General features: G+C 58.5%; 3 protein-coding genes across 3 annotated transcripts; all 3 read right to left on the reverse strand.

Annotated features, from left to right (window-relative positions):
- Nucleotides 1–2,560: 2,560 nt before the first annotated feature.
- On the reverse strand, nucleotides 2,561–5,876 carry LOC132321753 (acrosin-like; the record flags this gene model as incomplete). Its single annotated transcript, XM_059835191.1, has 4 exons — nucleotides 2,561–4,168; nucleotides 4,655–4,794; nucleotides 5,065–5,345; nucleotides 5,686–5,876. Coding segments are annotated over 4 exons (960 nt in total), but the record flags the coding sequence as incomplete, so codon positions are not given.
- Nucleotides 5,877–7,837: 1,961 nt separating this feature from the next.
- LOC132321702 (acrosin-like) lies at nucleotides 7,838–11,549 on the reverse strand. The gene is made up of 5 exons (XM_059835147.1): nucleotides 11,371–11,549; nucleotides 10,744–11,030; nucleotides 10,340–10,479; nucleotides 9,683–9,853; nucleotides 7,838–7,852 (listed from the first exon to the last, which is right to left on the reverse strand). The coding sequence occupies exons 1-5, from the start codon at nucleotides 11,547–11,549 to the stop codon at nucleotides 7,838–7,840; spliced, it is 792 nt and encodes a 263-aa protein (XP_059691130.1).
- Nucleotides 11,550–15,381: 3,832 nt separating this feature from the next.
- LOC132321729 (acrosin-like) lies at nucleotides 15,382–17,167 on the reverse strand (the record flags this gene model as incomplete). Its single annotated transcript, XM_059835175.1, has 4 exons — nucleotides 15,382–15,537; nucleotides 16,024–16,163; nucleotides 16,428–16,714; nucleotides 17,055–17,167. Coding segments are annotated over 4 exons (696 nt in total), but the record flags the coding sequence as incomplete, so codon positions are not given.
- Nucleotides 17,168–19,317: the final 2,150 nt, after the last annotated feature.

A 19,317-nucleotide genomic window follows, 5' to 3' on the forward strand; every position in this document is an offset into this window, starting at 1 on the left:
AGATGACTCCACACCACCTTTTCAGTCAAGCTTCACAAAGCTGGGCACTGCTAGAATTAAGCCTGCTCCGGCAGCTCCTGCTTGGCTTGGCGGTGATGTACATGGCCATGGGTATTTCTCAAGCCAGACCCCTCCTCCCCATGTCCAGCACAGGATGATGGGAGCTCCCTGAGCACAATGCCCTTGGCTGGTTTCTGCCCCCCCCCCCCAGCCCCCCAGCTGTAGCTCAGGGTAGGGCAGGCAAGCCCTGCCCAGCCCTAACGGCCCCTCGCCTCAGCCCCAGCCCCAGCCCCGGCCCTGGCCAAACCCCACGTGAAGCCAAGCCTGGGGCAAGCCCCAGCCCCGTGCTACAGACCTGCTCCGGCCCCTCCTGCGGAGAGCTCGCTGAGGCACCTCCGCCCTAAAGCAGCCCGGCTCCAGCCAGGCCCTGCGCACAGCCGCCAGGCTGCTCCCCTGCGCCGGGCCGGGCCGGGCCGGGCCCTGCCTCGCTGCTGCAAGGGCAGCTCCTGCCGAGGGCGCTCAGCGACAGCAACACAAGCAGCTGCCCGCAGGAAGGCCCTGGCCTCCACCCTCAGGCGGGGCAGGCAGAGGCTGCACCCCTACTGGCCACCCAGCCTCTCTCTCCTACAGCACAGCGCCACCCCATTGGCCAGCAGCCTCAACACCTCTGGGCGTGGCCAATGGCACCCACCCTGGCCCCCGTTGCTAGGCAACAGGGCCGGCAGCCCCAGCTGGGCCCGGGGCCTCCTGCCAGTCCCTGCCCGGCCTGGCCCTTCGGCAGCCCTGGGCCAGGCCCGGCCAGGCCAGGCCGAGCCACCCAGTGCTGCCCACCCTGACACAGCCCCGACGCGGGGGTAGCCAGAGGGCTCAGGGGGCTCAGGGCCACAGGGAGGGCTGAGGCTGCGCGCAGCTCGGTGCAGGAGTGGCAAGGCCCAGCCGACACTGCCTTTGGTTCCCCCTCAGCTTTCCCCCCCAGACAGGAGCCTCTTCCCAACAACAAGACGGGCACACAGCCAGTCAAAGCACAGGGCCTGGGCCTTGCAGAGGGCACCACAGCCACAAAGTCCTCCTCGCCGCTGACCGGGGATTTCGCCAAGCCCCCTAACGCTCTTCCACCTCAGTATCAACAACCTGCATCTTGGAACAAAACATCAAGGAATAAACTGGGAATACACTTGGTAAAACTCCGTAGTTGAGTGTGCGGAAAGCTCTTCTTCCCTTCTTGTCCAGACACAGCTTTGGTTCAGCACAGGCAGAATACGTGTCGCGGCATCCACAACGACACTGTCTCATGGAGGCCTTCTTTAAGAGACATATTACTAACCAGTTACAGTGTGAGAGGAAACACTACATCTCCAGAAGCCATCTGCTCATCTCTAAAACACCCCACGGATATAAATGATGGTCTTTGTCGAGCACTTTGAGGTCCGCCCATTACAAGCACAACAGCAAAGTTCAGCATTTCACTGTTTCAGCAACTACTCTGAGTCCTTGAGCACTGACACAGGGAAAATACTCCTCGAAATTCCCACTGATGGGTTTGCTTCAGCTTCGTGCATAACGTGCATAATTCAGTTCTTCCAGAAACAGCTCTGGAAAGCTCTCACATTCTGGTATTTCCCAGGTTTTGATCTTTCCCAGTGCAGACGTGCCCTTTGGCAGTGCCGAGCATAGAAGAGCCCTGAGGAAAACCCGGGAGCAAACCCCGGCTGTCCGAGGGGTTGCCGCAAAGAGCAGGGCCTTTCCTCAGGGCCCAATTTAACAGGGTGACTTCATGGCAGTTTGTCCAGTAGTTACTCCAGGCACGGGTTGGCAGGGAAGGGTGACCAGAAAGGCTTCTGCCAAACTGGGAAAGCCTGAACAACAAAGTGGAAATCATGGGTATTCTCTTCTTTTGAGGGCGCAACCATAACTTGGGCTGCATCTTGCTAAAATGGAACCTATTGGACCTGGAAGAGCTGGGTGGGGCTGGTTCAAACTTGCAGCCTCCTGAGAGAGAGAGACGCACGTCTGGCTCCATGGCGGAGGGGTTTAGGGCATCAGCATCGCAGCAGGAAGACACGAACTGCACCACCCGCCTCTCTCCCCTCCTCCTGACTGCTGGAGGTGCCTTATGAAGACAGCAGGGAGGCTGGGCACTCAACTCTGAGCTCATCTGACGTATGACTGACTGTCTCTGACGTCAGGCATTTGTTTCTTGCCTGACTACCACAAAGGGAGAGGGACCCCACTTTGATAACTGGCCCTCACTACACACAGACGAGAACAGGCACAATAAAAGCTACAGGAATCACGAAAACAAACGCTCGTGCTGAACGCACTCCGTCCGGTTTCTGAAAAGGAAAGTGCGTCTGTGGTCCAAGAATGTGCACCCAACCACTGGCCCCGCAGGGTTCAACCGTGTCCCCAGAGCAACACGGTTTGTCACGGCAGGATGGTGAAGAATTGATAAGAAGCGGGAGGAGGAGCAAAGAAAAATGAAAACAAATTGAAAAGTCATTAATTTCATTGGAAAATGAAATCATGTTATTTCAACTCGTGAGTGAAATTTCCATTCCCACCCAAAAAAATACTTGAAAAAAGAAATGATCCAATAGTTTGGGTGTATTCAGGCAACCACAACAAAAAATGACAACAAAGAGGGGGCTGTGCAAAAAGAGCAACAAATCAGTTTCCTTCTCTGACAGCGGAACAGCTTGTCAAGGGCAGGTACCTGGATGTGGACTCCAGAAAGCCTCCACACCCTCGCACCTGGTGTTCCCATAAGCAGGCTAACGGAGGTTAGTCTCCATCAAATCACTGAGGGCTGATGGAATACTGCTCCCAGAGTCATGCCTGGGCTGGGGTCTCTGCTGACACAGTGTCCGTTTCTGAGGATCACCGTTCCAAAGAGATACATGCCTATCAGAGGCACCTGGAGAATACGACTAAGAAGGATGAGGCTTTTGGAAAACATGGTCTCTGAAGAAGGATTAATCACAGGGTGAATGGACTTGTTGTTTAAGGTCAGGAAGAGAAGGCAGAAGAGAGCTGTGTAAGGGCTTCAAAGAAAAGGCTAGTAGCTCCTGAGACCTGCTTCAAGAGCCATTCACAGGATACCCCCACAGCATACCGAGTGTTTGTGCTTGGGGAAGGTTACGGTCACAGAAATCATCAGACCCTGTAAAAAACACCAACTGGATTCTTTCTGTATGAAACAGCTTTGGCAAACAGTAAGCCACCGGCCAGCAGAAGCTGATACTCTCTGAATGCAGAACAGCTGCCCATCGTGAAGGTTTCGATTTTCAATATGTACAATTTTTGAGAGAAACTTCTGACACACAATTGGCAAAAGATTATCCTGCAGCCAAAAGCAGCCCAATGCCAGCTTGCAGCAATGTCCGCTTTATTTGAAGCGGAGAACATTTGGCACCCAACTGAAAAGCTTGACTGCCCAAAGAAGTGCCAAATTCACATGGCTCCAGTCATCTGCCCATCTTATACTAAAACGTTCTAACTCAACACAGGCCAGATTTCCTTCTAGAAAGCTCAGGAAAGTGGTGAACACGCTGAAGCCAAGATCTTCCAACAAAGTCTTTAGAAACCACAGAGCCACAGTTACAGGTTTTTCCCACAGTCTGTTTGTTACACGTGTGCAAAAATACAGTCATCAGCTGTATTTGAGCTCTTTTTCAGCTTTGTGGTGAACTGAACACATTTCCAGGGATGTACATGCATGGAAAGAGGTACTACTGCAATTACAGCCAATATACCGTAACTGTTGTTGCAAGGTTACCAGTGGTACGCTGCCGGCTGCACTGGATCCTGTCCATCCTGCTGCTCAGGCCTTTGTCCCCCTTAGGAACTGCAGGAGCTCCTGCACCCGAGTAAAGAATTGCACCAGCCTCTGGAGTGGAAATGGGCAGGGTGTAAACGTGCCCAATTGAGTTGGTATCGGTCTCGGCCTCTGAAAGGGGCTTGAGGTGAAGCCTGGCTGTGGCGTTGGAGTAGCCGATACTGCTGGGCGCAGTCCCATCTGTGCCAGGATCCAGTCGTAAAAGTGCTGCGTGGAGGTGTAGACTCCGGGCCGTCTTGCTCTCGCGCAGCCTTTCCCCCAGCTGGTGACTCCAACGAGCCAGAAGTAGTCTGCATTGTTATCTTTGCAGACGAGAGGACCACCGCTGTCGCCCTGCAGCGGAGGAGAGAGGACAAAGGTGTTGTTGGGTGGCCTCCGTCAGCACTACGGCTGGCTCCTTCTCTCTCACAGCACCTGCCAGAGCTGTGCTCTGCGGCACAGAAAGGCCCCGCTCAGGTGCCGGGGCCTACAGGAGCTTGTGTGGGAGGGGGTGGTGGGCCTGTAAGGTAGGGCTCTCTCTCCTCTCTGCACAGCGATCCTTCTTCACGTGTGGAACGCACATGCTCCAGGCTTGGGATGTGGAGCTGCGTGCTGCCAAGAGCACTGGATGGGCTTTGTGGGCAGAGTCGCAGGCCTCTGGGGCAAGGGGGGCACTGGGCAAGGAGCTGCAGGTGGGGAAGGGGAGGTGAGCCCCAGCAGCGGTGGGGACCCAGCGGTGGGAGGGTGACTTGCCAGGCAAAGCACGCGCTGGGGTCTGCGTGGGACGGTTGTGAGAGGGCTGCCTGTGCTGCTGGGGCTTGACTCGTAGCACGCTCCTACCTGGCAGGTGTCGATGCCACCCTGCGCGTAGCCAGCACACAGGTTGTGGGTGTGGATGGCCCCTCTGTACCACCCGCTGCTGTTACAGAGGTTGACATCAATGAGGCGGACCTTGGCCTCCTGCAGGACATCAGTTGATCCTCCAGCTGTGAGCACAGAGAGGAATTAACACCAGGCAGCTCGTTGCCATTTCTCCTCCCCTGTGTGGGTGAAGCCCTTCCCTAGGGCTTGGCTTTGCACCTTGAAGGCACTGTACCGGTGGTCCCCTTGTGCCTCCCTTTGGGGAATGGCTCAGGCCCATCTCTCTAGAGGCATGCGTCCCCGCAGCCTGACTCTGGCTTTCGCCTCTGCTCTCAGGAAGCCCAACCCGTCTCCCCTGCGTGCCAAGCTTGCGCTCAGGACACGAGTACTTTTTGGGAACTCACATCTTGCAGTCGTGGAACCCCAGCCGCTGGCGTAGCAGGTTGTCAGCTCTGACACTCTCAGCGAGGCGTCAGGCACACAGGCAAGCTGGATGGAGTAGCTGCACTGCACAGGCTGGTCCAGTTCCAGCAGGGCGATGTCGTTCCTCTGCGTGATGTTACTGTAGTGCTCGTGAACCAGTAGCCGCTTGATATGGCGCACTTGGGCCTCAGGGCCCAGCTGAGTCAACCGGGTGGCCCCGACCACCACGCGCCACATGGTGATGTGCCTGGAAGGCAGAGGGAGAGAGGGGTCAGAGGGAGCGGAGCCATGTGCTGCAGCAGCCCTGCAGTTCCCTGCCTTCTGCTCCGCAAGGGAGAGAGGCACGCAGCGCTAGGGAGGGGGCGAGTGCGCTGGCACGCCTTAGGCACAAGGAATGTTGAGCTGGAGGCTGCTAGGAAGCAGTGGCACAAGCCCAGCCTTCTCCTGAGCAGTCTCTCAGCTGGGCTCTGCAGTACCCAGGCACTGGGCGGACTGCAAGGAGACGGGATGGCAGTAGCACGCGGTGCTGCGGACAGGGCACCTGCTAGTGTTGTGGGGATATCCGCGTTCCCTGGTCCTCCCCTTACCTGGCCTCAATGAAGCAGTGGGCTGCTGTGAGGACCCACTGTGGGCTGATGAGGGACCCTCCGCATGTATGCCCCGTGCCTGTTTTCCAGGGATCCTGGATGCTGACGATCCAGGGCCAGGCCCCTGGCTGGGCATCTGTGCCACCCACGACGCGCGACACGCCGTGCTGAGAAGCCATGGGCCGGAGTCCGCAGGTCCCTCTGGAAACAGAAACTCCTCATTACTGTCCTGCTCGAGGGCTTGCTGCTCTTCAGGCTACGAGTCAGCTGTCTTCCCTCTCCACAAGGCGTTGCGTGGACAGCAAGGCCAGGGAAGCCCGTGGGGCGTGCGTGCATCCACCCCCGTTTCTGTTTTATCCCCGCAGGCCAGTTGTGCCAGCAGCGTGGGTGCTGGCAAGGAACTGAAGTTCCCAGGTGGGGTTCAGGAAGCTGTGGCGTGGCCACGGGGGACAAGCGGGCACCCTCCAGTGAAGCCCATAAGGGTTGCCGAAGCTCCCTGCCGGAGCCTTGGGCCACTTACTTACCCACAGGTGTCCCACGTGCCGTGCGCAGGCCCGCACAGGGCCAGCAGGACGAGGAGGCGGAGCAAATTCATCGCTGCCAGCAACACGTGGCAGCTGCAAGCACGGAGAGCTCGTCGCCACCAGCGCGGCAAACGACGTAGTGCCCGCAGTACTCGCGTTGCCCGCGGTGCCCTTGGTCCCGGGGCTGATGTCACAGAGTCGCTGGTTCCGGGTGCTGGGCGTGGTGGCCTCTCGGGGCAGGGGGGGCAACATGGGGGGGTTCCAAGCAGGAGGGGAGGCAGAAGCTGGCATCGGACGCCCCCGACAGTCGCTCCCCCCCCACCCAGCACTGAATGCTGTGCTTGTGGGATGAAGGCGTGCAGGCCCCGTGGCAGGCAGCAGCACCTGCCTCCGAGCACTGCCTGCTAACAGCTGGCAGGAAAAAACCAAGTGGGGCATCATAGCCTCTTTGGGAAGTTCACTGCCACCCTGCTCCCTGCAGCCGTTTGCCAGCAGCTCCTTCCCAAAAAGCATACGCCAGAGAACAGAACTGCTCCAGGCAGTAGGCACATGTCTGGGCATTGAAGAGCCAATCTGGTTATAGCCGCGGCAGGCAAGCAGTGATGTGCAAGCCAACTAAGGCAGGCGTACCCAAGCAGTGTCAGCCTTCCGGCACAAAGCCCCGTGAAACGCAGACGCAGCACAGGCCATCGTGGCTACGTCAGCCACAGCAACAGCCTCTGGCAGGCTTCCTGTCCTTGCTGTCTATGAGTTACGTTGCTGTTCTGGGCCAACACCGACAAGGGCAGTTGTGGCCCCTGGTACGCGTGGCCAAGGACACGCAATTTTAGGCTCTAGCCAGAGAAGGATGCTCCCGCTCTCAGCACCACACGCCATTCTCCATTGTGCTGGTTTTGGCTGGGGTAGCGTTAGTTTTCTTCTTAGTAGCTAGTATGGGGCTGTGTTTTGGATTTGTGCTGGAAACAGTGTTGATAAAGCAGGGATGTTTTAGTTACTGCTAAGCAGTGCTTACACAGAGTCAAGGGCTTTTCTGCTTCTCACACCGCCCCACCAGCGAGTAGGCTGGGGGTGCACAAAAAGTTGGGAGGCGACACAGCTGGGACAGCTGACCCCAACTGACCAAAGGGATATTCCATACCATAGGACGTCATGCTCAGCATATAAAGCTGGGGGAAGAAGAAGGAAGGGGGGGACGTGCGGGGTGATGGCATTTGTCTTCCCAAGTAGCCGTTACGCGTGATGGAGCCCTGCTTTCCTGGAGATGGCTGAACACCTGCCTGCCGGTGGGAAGTAGTGAACGAATTCCTTGTTTTGCTTTGCTTGCCTGCGCAGCTTTTGCTTCACCTATTGAACTGTCTTTATCTCAAGCCGCGAGTTTTCTCACTTTTACCCTTCCAATTCTCTCCCCCATCCCACCCGGGGGGAGTGAGCGAGTGGCTGGGTGGTGCTTAGTTGCCAACTGGGGTTAAACCACGACATCCATGGCTTTGGTAAATCCTGTATCAGCCTCATCTCCTCAGTCTACCTTCTAGAGCTGTATGGTGGAGCCTTGCTCCCATGCTGGAGTGCAGGGCAGTCACGGGAGGAAAGCAGGAGCCAGTCCCGTGCGTTGCGTTTGCTGCGCGGGGCTAGGTCCCTGGAGGCTAGAGGGCATTGCCCGGTCCGGTTCCAGCAGGGCGATGTCGTTCCTCTGCGTGATGTTACTGTAGTGCTCGTGAACCAGTAGCCGCTTGATATTGCGCACTTGGGCCTCAGGGCCCAGCTGAGTCAACCGGGTGGCCCCGATCACCACGTGCCACATGGTGATGTGCCGGGAAGGCAGAGGGAGAGAGGGGTCAGAGGGAGCGGAGCCATGTGCTGCAGCAGCCCAGCAGTTCCCTGCCTCCTGCTTCATAATGGAAAGGGGAAAGCAGCGCTAGGGAGGGTGCGAGTGCCCTGGCACGCCTTAGGCACAAGGAATGTCGAGCTGGAGGCTGCTAGAAAGCAGTGGCACATCCCAGCCTTCTCCCAGTGCCTTAAATATTAGCAAGGGAAGTAAGTTCAACTAAAATCCGTGGCTGGATGTCAAACTACTTACCCAGTGGTTGGCACAGACCTTGGGTCTTTCCAGCTCTGTATCTCCTCTTGCTCATGAACTAGCCCAGCTTCAAGCTCAAGAGCAACTTGCCCGCGCAGCCAGTGCTCCCACCAGTAGCTGGCCCTAGACACTTGGTGTCTCCAACCGCTGGGTCCCTGTGACCAGAGTTCCCTTCTGCCATTGCTAGCAGCCAGGCCCCTGGACCCACCCCCCACCCCCCCACTGGGTACAGAGTGAGGCCACACAGAAAAGGATTTGGGAGCGCTCTCAGAAAGAAGGTGGGACGGACTGTGGGGATTAGGCGCTGGGCTGAGTCAAAGAAGCAAACAAGTTGGCTTATGTGCACCTAGCTCCTTGATTCCCCACCCCCACCCCCTTCCCTCCATTTTCCGTGCTTATACATCCCCCTCATCTTCCTCAACGCCTCTTTCTCTGCCCTTGTCTCCTCCCAAACAAGGGACCTAGCCCCTTGCTTCTTTTTCCCCCCTTGCTCCCAGGTTTGCTACATCTGTGAACGGATTTCGTGTTGCAGGTGCTCTTAGCTAGGTCACCTTGGACTTCCACGGCATTACTGATGGGGTTTCCTGGGTACTGCTGGCCCTGCCAGATTCCTCTCCCCAAAATGAGCCCAACTCTCCCTTCAGTTATCTGTGAAGTGGGGCCACCTCTCCCATCAATCCCCCTCAACTACCCGTGAAATCTGGCTCTTCCTCATGGCACTGTAACTCCTGTCAGCTGCTCAGTCTGTTCGCTACGGTCAGCAATTTCTCTTGTCACGCTCAGGAGTTTCGCACAGGCCGTTCAGTGAGCTAAGGCTTACGCCAGGCCCTAGTCGGCAGCTTGTGTGCCTTAATGCACACCCCCAAAGTCGTCTGCATGTCCCATCATTTTTTCCCTATCCTCGTTCTAGCCACAGTGTGCCAGTCTTCTCCATCTCACGCTGGCTCTGAGCACCCTCCTCTCTGACCAGGCCCGGTTTCAGCCCTTTTGAGTGGCTCTTTCCCTTTGTGCCCTACTTGACTGCCTGCGGCCTCGTTTTGCAGGCGCCGGGCGTGGAAGTCCTTGCCTTGCCCGGGAGACTGAATCGGACTGAAGCACGGTTAGCTGTGAAAATTGGCAATTTTATTGGAAGAACTGAGTCAGCTTCAGCCCTTCAGCACTGCCAAGGAAATGGCGGTGGTACGTTGCCGGCTGCACTGGATCCTGTCCATCCTGCTGCTCAGGCCTTTGTCCCCCTTAGGAACTGCAGGAGCTCCTGCACCCGAGTAAAGAATTGCACCAGCCTCTGGAGTGGAAATGGGCAGGGTGTAAACGTGCCCAATTGAGTTGGTATCGGTCTCGGCCTCTGAAAGGGGCTTGAGGTGAAGCCTGGCTGTGGCGCTGGAGTAGCCGATACTGCTGGGCGCAGTCCCATCTGTGCCAGGATCCAGTCGTAAAAGTGCTGCGTGGAGGTGTAGACTCCGGGCCGTCTTGCTCTCGCGCAGCCTTTCCCCCAGCTGGTGACTCCAACGAGCCAGAAGTAGTCTGCATTGTTATCTTTGCAGACGAGAGGACCACCGCTGTCGCCCTGCAGCGGAGGAGAGAGGACAAAGGTGTTGTTGGGTGGCCTCCGTCAGCACTACGGCTGGCTCCTTCTCTCTCACAGCACCTGCCAGAGCTGTGCTCTGCGGCACAGAAAGGCCCCGCTCAGGTGCCGGGGCCTACAGGAGCTTGTGTGGGAGGGGGTGGTGGGCCTGTAAGGTAGGGCTCTCTCTCCTCTCTGCACAGCGATCCTTCTTCACGTGTGGAACGCACATGCTCCAGGCTTGGGATGTGGAGCTGCGTGCTGCCAAGAGCACTGGATGGGCTTTGTGGGCAGAGTCGCAGGCCTCTGGGGCAAGGGGGGCACTGGGCAAGGAGCTGCAGGTGGGGAAGGGGAGGTGAGCCCCAGCAGCGGTGGGGACCCAGCGGTGGGAGGGTGACTTGCCAGGCAAAGCACGCGCTGGGGTCTGTGTGGGACGGTTGTGAGAGGGCTGCCTGTGCTGCTGGGGCTTGACTCGTAGCACGCTCCTACCTGGCAGGTGTCGATGCCACCCTGCGCGTAGCCAGCACACAGGTTGTGGGTGTGGATGGCCCCTCTGTACCACCCGCTGCTGTTACAGAGGTTGACATCAATGAGGCGGACCTTGGCCTCCTGCAGGACATCAGTTGATCCTCCAGCTGCGAGCACAGAGAGGAATTAACACCAGGCAGCTCGTTGCCATTTCTCCTCCCCTGTGTGGGTGAAGCCCTTCCCTAGGGCTTGGCTTTGCACCTAGAAGGCACTGTACCGGTGGTCCCCTTGTGCCTCCCTTTGGGGAATGGCTCAGGCCCATCTCTCTAGAGGCATGCGTCCCCGCAGCCTGACTCTGGCTTTCGCCTCTGCTCTCAGGAAGCCCAACCCGTCTCCCCTGCGTGCCAAGCTTGCGCTCAGGACACGAGTACTTTTTGGGAACTCACATCTTGCAGTCGTGGAACCCCAGCCGCTGGCGTAGCAGGTTGTCAGCTCTGACACTCTCAGCGAGGCGTCAGGCACACAGGCAAGCTGGATGGAGTAGCTGCACTGCACAGGCTGGTCCAGTTCCAGCAGGGCGATGTCGTTCCTCTGCGTGATGTTACTGTAGTGCTCGTGAACCAGTAGCCGCTTGATAGTGCGCACTTGGGCCTCAGGGCCCAGCTGAGTCAACCGGGTGGCCCCGACCACCACGCGCCACATGGTGATGTGCCTGGAAGGCAGAGGGAGAGAGGGGTCAGAGGGAGCGGAGCCATGTGCTGCAGCAGCCCTGCAGTTCCCTGCCTTCTGCGCCGCAAGGGAGAGAGGCACGCAGCGCTAGGGAGGGGGCGAGTGCGCTGGCACGCCTTAGGCACAAGGAATGTTGAGCTGGAGGCTGCTAGGAAGCAGTGGCACAAGCCCAGCCTTCTCCTGAGCAGTCTCTCAGCTGGGCTCTGCAGTACCCAGGCACTGGGCGGACTGCAAGGAGACGGGATGGCAGTAGCACGCGGTGCTGCGGACAGGGCACCTGCTAGTGTTGTGGGGATATCCGCGTTCCCTGGTCCTCCCCTTACCTGGCCTCAATGAAGCAGTGGGCTGCTGTGAGGACCCACTGTGGGCTGATGAGGGACCCTCCGCATGTATGCCCCGTGCCTGTTTTCCAGGGATCCTGGATGCTGACGATCCAGGGCCAGGCCCCTGGCTGGGCATCTGTGCCACCCACGACGCGCGACACGCCGTGCTGAGAAGCCATGGGCCGGAGTCCGCAGGTCCCTCTGGAAACAGAAACTCCTCATTACTGTCCTGCTCGAGGGCTTGCTGCTCTTCAGGCTACGAGTCAGCTGTCTTCCCTCTCCACAAGGTGTTGCGTGGACAGCAAGGCCAGGGAAGCCCGTGGGGCGTGCGTGCATCCGCCCCCGTTTCTGTTTTATCCCCGCAGGCCAGTTGTGCCAGCAGCGTGGGTGCTGGCAAGGAACTGAAGTTCCCAGGTGGGGTTCAGGAAGCTGTGGCGTGGCCACGGGGGACAAGCGGGCACCCTCCAGTGAAGCCCATAAGGGTTGCCGAAGCTCCCTGCCGGAGCCTTGGGCCACTTACTTACCCACAGGTGTCCCACGTGCCGTGCGCAGGCCCGCACAGGGCCAGCAGGACGAGGAGGCGGAGCAAATTCATTGCTGCCAGCAACACGTGGCAGCTGCAAGCACGGAGAGCTCGTCGCCACCAGCGCGGCAAACGACGTAGTGCCCGCAGTACTCGCGTTGCCCGCGGTGCCCTTGGTCCCGGGGCTGATGTCACAGAGTCGCTGGTTCCGGGTGCTGGGCGTGGTGGCCTCTCGGGGCAGGGGGGGCAACATGGGGGGGTTCCAAGCAGGAGGGGAGGCAGAAGCTGGCATCGGACGCCCCCGACAGTCGCTCCCCCCCCACCCAGCACTGAATGCTGTGCTTGTGGGATGAAGGCGTGCAGGCCCCGTGGCAGGCAGCAGCACCTGCCTCCGAGCACTGCCTGCTAACAGCTGGCAGGAAAAAACCAAGTGGGGCATCATAGCCTCTTTGGGAAGTTCACTGCCACCCTGCTCCCTGCAGCCGTTTGCCAGCAGCTCCTTCCCAAAAAGCATACGCCAGAGAACAGAACTGCTCCAGGCACTAGGCACACGTCTGGGCATTGAAGAGCCAATCTGGTTATAGCCGCGGCAGGCAAGCAGTGATGTGCAAGCCAACTAAGGCAGGCGTCCCAAGCAGTGTCAGCCTTCCGGCACAAAGCCCCGTGAAACGCAGACGCAGCACAGGCCATCGTGGCTACGTCAGCCACAGCAACAGCCTCTGGCAGGCTTCCTGTCCTTGCTGTCTATGAGTTACGTTGCTGTTCTGGGCCAACACCGACAAGGGCAGTTGTGGCCCCTGGTACGCGTGGCCAAGGACACGCAATTTTAGGCTCTAGCCAGAGAAGGATGCTCCCGCTCTCAGCACCACACGCCATTCTCCATTGTGCTGGTTTTGGCTGGGGTAGCGTTAGTTTTCTTCTTAGTAGCTAGTATGGGGCTGTGTTTTGGATTTGTGCTGGAAACAGTGTTGATAAAGCAGGGATGTTTTAGTTACTGCTAAGCAGTGCTTACACAGAGTCAAGGGCTTTTCTGCTTCTCACACCGCCCCACCAGCGAGTAGGCTGGGGGTGCACAAAAAGTTGGGAGGCGACACAGCTGGGACAGCTGACCCCCACTGACCAAAGGGATATTCCATACCATAGGACGTCATGCTCAGCATATAAAGCTGGGGGAAGAAGAAGGAAGGGGGGGACGTGCGGGGTGATGGCATTTGTCTTCCCAAGTAGCCGTTACGCGTGATGGAGCCCTGCTTTCCTGGAGATGGCTGAACACCTGCCTGCCGGTGGGAAGTAGTGAACGAATTCCTTGTTTTGCTTTGCTTGCCTGCGCAGCTTTTGCTTCACCTATTGAACTGTCTTTATCTCAAGCCGCGAGTTTTCTCACTTTTACCCTTCCAATTCTCTCCCCCATCCCACCCGGGGGGAGTGAGCGAGTGGCTGGGTGGTGCTTAGTTGCCAACTGGGGTTAAACCACGACATCCATGGCTTTGGTAAATCCTGTATCAGCCTCATCTCCTCAGTCTACCTTCTAGAGCTGTATGGTGGAGCCTTGGTCCCATGCTGGAGTGCAGGGCAGTCACGGGAGGAAAGCAGGAGCCAGTCCCGTGCGTTGCGTTTGCTGCGCGGGGCTAGGTCCCTGGAGGCTAGAGGGCATTGCCCGGTCCGGTTCCAGCAGGGCGATGTCGTTCCTCTGCGTGATGTTACTGTAGTGCTCGTGAACCAGTAGCTGCTTGATATTGCACACTTGGGCCTCAGGGCCCAGCTGAGGCAACCGGGTGGCCCCGATCACCACGTGCCACATGGTGATGTGCCGGGAAGGCAGAGGGAGAGAGGGGTCAGAGGGAGCGGAGCCATGTGCTGCAGCAGCCCAGCAGTTCCCTGCCTCCTGCTTCATAATGGAAAGGGGAAAGCAGCCCTAGGGAGGGTGCGAGTGCCCTGGCACGCCTTAGGCACAAGGAATGTCGAGCTGGAGGCTGCTAGAAAGCAGTGGCACATCCCAGCCTTCTCCCAGTGCCTTAAATATTAGCAAGGGAAGTAAGTTCAACTAAAATCCGTGGCTGGATGTCAAACTACTTACCCAGTGGTTGGCACAGACCTTGGGTCTTTCCAGCTCTGTATCTCCTCTTGCTCATGAACTAGTCCAGCTTCAAGCTCAAGAGCAACTTGCCCGCGCAGCCAGTGCTCCCACCAGTAGCTGGCCCTAGACACTTGGTGTCTCCAACCGCTGGGTCCCTGTGACCAGAGTTCCCTTCTGCCATTGCTAGCAGCCAGGCCCCTGGACCCACCCCCCACCCCCCCACTGGGTACAGAGTGAGGCCACACAGAAAAGGATTTGGGAGCGCTCTCAGAAAGAAGGTGGGACGGACTGTGGGGATTAGGCGCTGGGCTGAGTCAAAGAAGCAAACAAGTTGGCTTATGTGCACCTAGCTCCTTGATTCCCCACCCCCACCCCCTTCCCTCCATTTTCCGTGCTTATACATCCCCCTCATCTTCCTCAACGCCTCTTTCTCTGCCCTTGTCTCCTCCCAAACAAGGGACCTAGCCCCTTGCTTCTTTTTCCCCCCTTGCTCCCAGGTTTGCTACATCTGTGAACGGATTTGGTGTTGCAGGTGCTCTTAGCTAGGTCACCTTGGACTTCCACGGCATTACTGATGGGGTTTCCTGGGTACTGCTGGCCCTGCCAGATTCCTCTCCCCAAAATGAGCCCAACTCTCCCTTCAGTTATCTGTGAAGTGGGGCCACCTCTCCCATCAATCCCCCTCAACTACCCGTGAAATCTGGCTCTTCCTCATGGCACTGTAACTCCTGTCAGCTGCTCAGTCTGTTCGCTACGGTCAGCAATTTCTCTTGTCACGCTCAGGAGTTTCGCACAGGCCGTTCAGTGAGCTAAGGCTTACGCCAGGCCCTAGTCGGCAGCTTGTGTGCCTTAATGCACACCCCCAAAGTCGTCTGCATGTCCCATCATTTTTTCCCTATCCTCGTTCTAGCCACAGTGTGCCAGTCTTCTCCATCTCACGCTGGCTCTGAGCACCCTCCTCTCTGACCAGGCACGGTTTCAGCCCTTTTGAGTGGCTCTTTCCCTTTGTGCCCTACTTGACTGCCTGCGGCCTCGTTTTGCAGGCGCCGGGCGTGGAAGTCCTTGCCTTGCCCGGGAGACTGAATCGGACTGAAGCACGGTTAGCTGTGAAAATTGGCAATTTTATTGGAAGAACTGAGTCAGCTTCAGCCCTTCAGCACTGCCAAGGAAATGGCGGTGGTACGCTGCCGGCTGCACTGGATCCTGTCCATCCTGCTGCTCAGGCCTTTGTCCCCCTTAGGAAGTGCAGGAGCTCCTGCACCCGAGTAAAGAATTGCACCAGCCTCTGGAGTGGAAATGGGCAGGGTGTAAACGTGCCCAATTGAGTTGGTATCGGTCTCGGCCTCTGAAAGGGGCTTGAGGTGAAGCCTGGCTGTGGCGTTGGAGTAGCCGATACTGCTGGGCGCAGTCCCATCTGTGCCAGGATCCAGTCGTAAAAGTGCTGCGTGGAGGTGTAGACTCCGGGCCGTCTTGCTCTCGCGCAGCCTTTCCCCCAGCTGGTGACTCCAACGAGCCAGAAGTAGTCTGCATTGTTATCTTTGCAGACGAGAGGACCACCGCTGTCGCCCTGCAGTGGAGGAGAGAGGACAAAGGTGTTGTTGGGTGGCCTCCGTCAGCACTACGGCTGGCTCCTTCTCTCTCACAGCACCTGCCAGAGCTGTGCTCTGCGGCACAGAAAGGCCCCGCTCAGGTGCCGGGGCCTACAGGAGCTTGTGTGGGAGGGGGTGGTGGGCCTGTAAGGTAGGGCTCGCTCTCCTCTCTGCACAGCGATCCTTCTTCACGTGTGGAACGCACATGCTCCAGGCTTGGGATGTGGAGCTGCGTGCTGCCAAGAGCACTGGATGGGCTTTGTGGGCAGAGTCGCAGGCCTCTGGGGCAAGGGGGGCACTGGGCAAGGAGCTGCAGGTGGGGAAGGGGAGGTGAGCCCCAGCAGCGGTGGGGACCCAGCGGTGGGAGGGTGATTTGCCAGGCAAAGCACGCGCTGGGGTCTGTGTGGGACGGTTGTGAGAGGGGTGCCTGTGCTGCTGGGGCTTGACTCGTAGCACGCTCCTACCTGGCAGGTGTCGATGCCACCCTGCGCGTAGCCAGCACACAGGTTGTGGGTGTGGATGGCCCCTCTGTACCACCCGCTGCTGTTACAGAGGTTGACATCAATGAGGCGGACCTTGGCCTCCTGCAGGACATCAGTTGATCCTCCAGCTGCGAGCACAGAGAGGAATTAACACCAGGCAGCTCGTTGCCATTTCTCCTCCCCTGTGTGGGTGAAGCCCTTCCCTAGGGCTTGGCTTTGCACCTTGAAGGCACTGTACCGGTGGTCCCCTTGTGCCTCCCTTTGGGGAATGGCTCAGGCCCATCTCTCTAGAGGCATGCGTCCCCGCAGCCTGACTCTGGCTTTCGCCTCTGCTCTCAGGAAGCCCAACCCGTCTCCCCTGCGTGCCAAGCTTGCGCTCAGGACACGAGTACTTTTTGGGAACTCACATCTTGCAGTCGTGGAACCCCAGCCGCTGGCGTAGCAGGTTGTCAGCTCTGACACTCTCAGCGAGGCGTCGGGCACACAGGCAAGCTGGATGGAGTAGCTGCACTGCACAGGCTGGTCCAGTTCCAGCAGGGCGATGTCGTTCCTCTGCGTGATGTTACTGTAGTGCTCGTGAACCAGTAGCCGCTTGATAGTGCGCACTTGGGCCTCAGGGCCCAGCTGAGTCAACCGGGTGGCCCCGACCACCACGCGCCACATGGTGATGTGCCTGGAAGGCAGAGGGAGAGAGGGGTCAGAGGGAGCGGAGCCATGTGCTGCAGCAGCCCTGCAGTTCCCTGCCTTCTGCTCCGCAAGGGAGAGAGGCACGCAGCGCTAGGGAGGGGGCGAGTGCCCTGGCACGCCTTAGGCACAAGGAATGTTGAGCTGGAGGCTGCTAGGAAGCAGTGGCACAAGCCCAGCCTTCTCCTGAGCAGTCTCTCAGCTGGGCTCTGCAGTACCCAGGCACTGGGCGGACTGCAAGGAGACGGGATGGCAGTAGCACGCGGTGCTGCGGACAGGGCACCTGCTAGTGTTGTGGGGATATCCGCGTTACCTGGTCCTCCCCTTACCTGGCCTCAATGAAGCAGTGGGCTGCTGTGAGGACCCACTGTGGGCTGATGAGGGACCCTCCGCATGTATGCCCCGTGCCTGTTTTCCAGGGATCCTGGATGCTGACGATCCAGGGCCAGGCCCCTGGCTGGGCATCTGTGCCACCCACGACGCGCGACACGCCGTGCTGAGAAGCCATGGGCCGGAGTCCGCAGGTCCCTCTGGAAACAGAAACTCCTCATTACTGTCCTGCTCGAGGGCTTGCTGCTCTTCAGGCTACGAGTCAGCTGTCTTCCCTCTCCACAAGGCGTTGCGTGGACAGCAAGGCCAGGGAAGCCCGTGGGGCGTGCGTGCATCCACCCCCGTTTCTGTTTTATCCCCGCAGGCCAGTTGTGCCAGCAGCGTGGGTGCTGGCAAGGAACTGAAGTTCCCAGGTGGGGTTCAGGAAGCTGTGGCGTGGCCACGGGGGACAAGCGGGCACCCTCCAGTGAAGCCCATAAGGGTTGCCGAAGCTCCCTGCTGGAGCCTTGGGCCACTTACTTACCCACAGGTGTCCCACGTGCCGTGCGCAGGCCCGCACAGGGCCAGCAAGACGAGGAGGCGGAGCAAATTCATCGCTGCCAGCAACACGTGGCAGCTGCAAGCACGGAGAGCTCGTCGCCACCAGCGCGGCAAACGACGTAGTGCCCGCAGTACTCGCGTTGCCCGCGGTGCCCTTGGTCCCGGGGCTGATGTCACAGAGTCGCTGGTTCCGGGTGCTGGGCGTGGTGGCCTCTCGGGGCAGGGGGGGCAACATGGGGGGGTTCCAAGCAGGAGGGGAGGCAGAAGCTGGCATCGGACGCCCCCGACAGTCGCTCCCCCCCCACCCAGCACTGAATGCTGTGCTTGTGGGATGAAGGCGTGCAGGCCCCGTGGCAGGCAGCAGCACCTGCCTCCGAGCACTGCCTGCTAACAGCTGGCAGGAAAAAACCAAGTGGGGCATCATAGCCTCTTTGGGAAGTTCACTGCCACCCTGCTCCCTGCAGCCGTTTGCCAGCAGCTCCTTCCCAAAAAGCATACGCCAGAGAACAGAACTGCTCCAGGCACTAGGCACACGTCTGGGCATTGAAGAGCCAATCTGGTTATAGCCGCGGCAGGCAAGCAGTGATGTGCAAGCCAACTAAGGCAGGCGTACCCAAGCAGTGTCAGCCTTCCGGCACAAAGCCCCGTGAAACGCAGACGCAGCACAGGCCATCGTGGCTACGTCAGCCACAGCAACAGCCTCTGGCAGGCTTCCTGTCCTTGCTGTCTATGAGTTACGTTGCTGTTCTGGGCCAACACCGACAAGGGCAGTTGTGGCCCCTGGTACGCGTGGCCAAGGACACGCAATTTTAGGCTCTAGCCAGAGAAGGATGCTCCCGCTCTCAGCACCACACGCCATTCTCCATTGTGCTGGTTTTGGCTGGGGTAGCGTTAGTTTTCTTCTTAGTAGCTAGTATGGGGCTGTGTTTTGGATTTGTGCTGGAAACAGTGTTGATAAAGCAGGGATGTTTTAGTTACTGCTAAGCAGTGCTTACACAGAGTCAAGGGCTTTTCTGCTTCTCACACCGCCCCACCAGCGAGTAGGCTGGGGGTGCACAAAAAGTTGGGAGGCGACACAGCTGGGACAGCTGACCCCAACTGACCAAAGGGATATTCCATACCATAGGACGTCATGCTCAGCATATAAAGCTGGGGGAAGAAGAAGGAAGGGGGGGACGTGCGGGGTGATGGCATTTGTCTTCCCAAGTAGCCGTTACGCGTGATGGAGCCCTGCTTTCCTGGAGATGGCTGAACACCTGCCTGCCGGTGGGAAGTAGTGAACGCATTCCTTGTTTTGCTTTGCTTGCCTGCGCAGCTTTTGCTTCACCTATTGAACTGTCTTTATCTCAAGCCGCGAGTTTTCTCACTTTTACCCTTCCAATTCTCTCCCCCATCCCACCCGGGGGGAGTGAGCGAGTGGCTGGGTGGTGCTTAGTTGCCAACTGGGGTTAAACCACGACATCCATGGCTTTGGTAAATCCTGTATCAGCCTCATCTCCTCAGTCTACCTTCTAGAGCTGTATGGTGGAGCCTTGCTCCCATGCTGGAGTGCAGGGCAGTCACGGGAGGAAAGCAGGAGCCAGCCCCGTGCGTTGCGTTTGCTGCGCGGGGCTAGGTCCCTGGAGGCTAGAGGGCATTGGCCGGTCCGGTTCCAGCAGGGCGATGTCGTTCCTCTGCGTGATGTTACTGTAGTGCTCGTGAACCAGTAGCTGCTTGATATTG

Source organism: Gavia stellata, unplaced genomic scaffold (assembly GCF_030936135.1).
Source record: "Gavia stellata isolate bGavSte3 unplaced genomic scaffold, bGavSte3.hap2 HAP2_SCAFFOLD_44, whole genome shotgun sequence".
Classification (NCBI taxonomy): domain Eukaryota; kingdom Metazoa; phylum Chordata; class Aves; order Gaviiformes; family Gaviidae; genus Gavia; species Gavia stellata.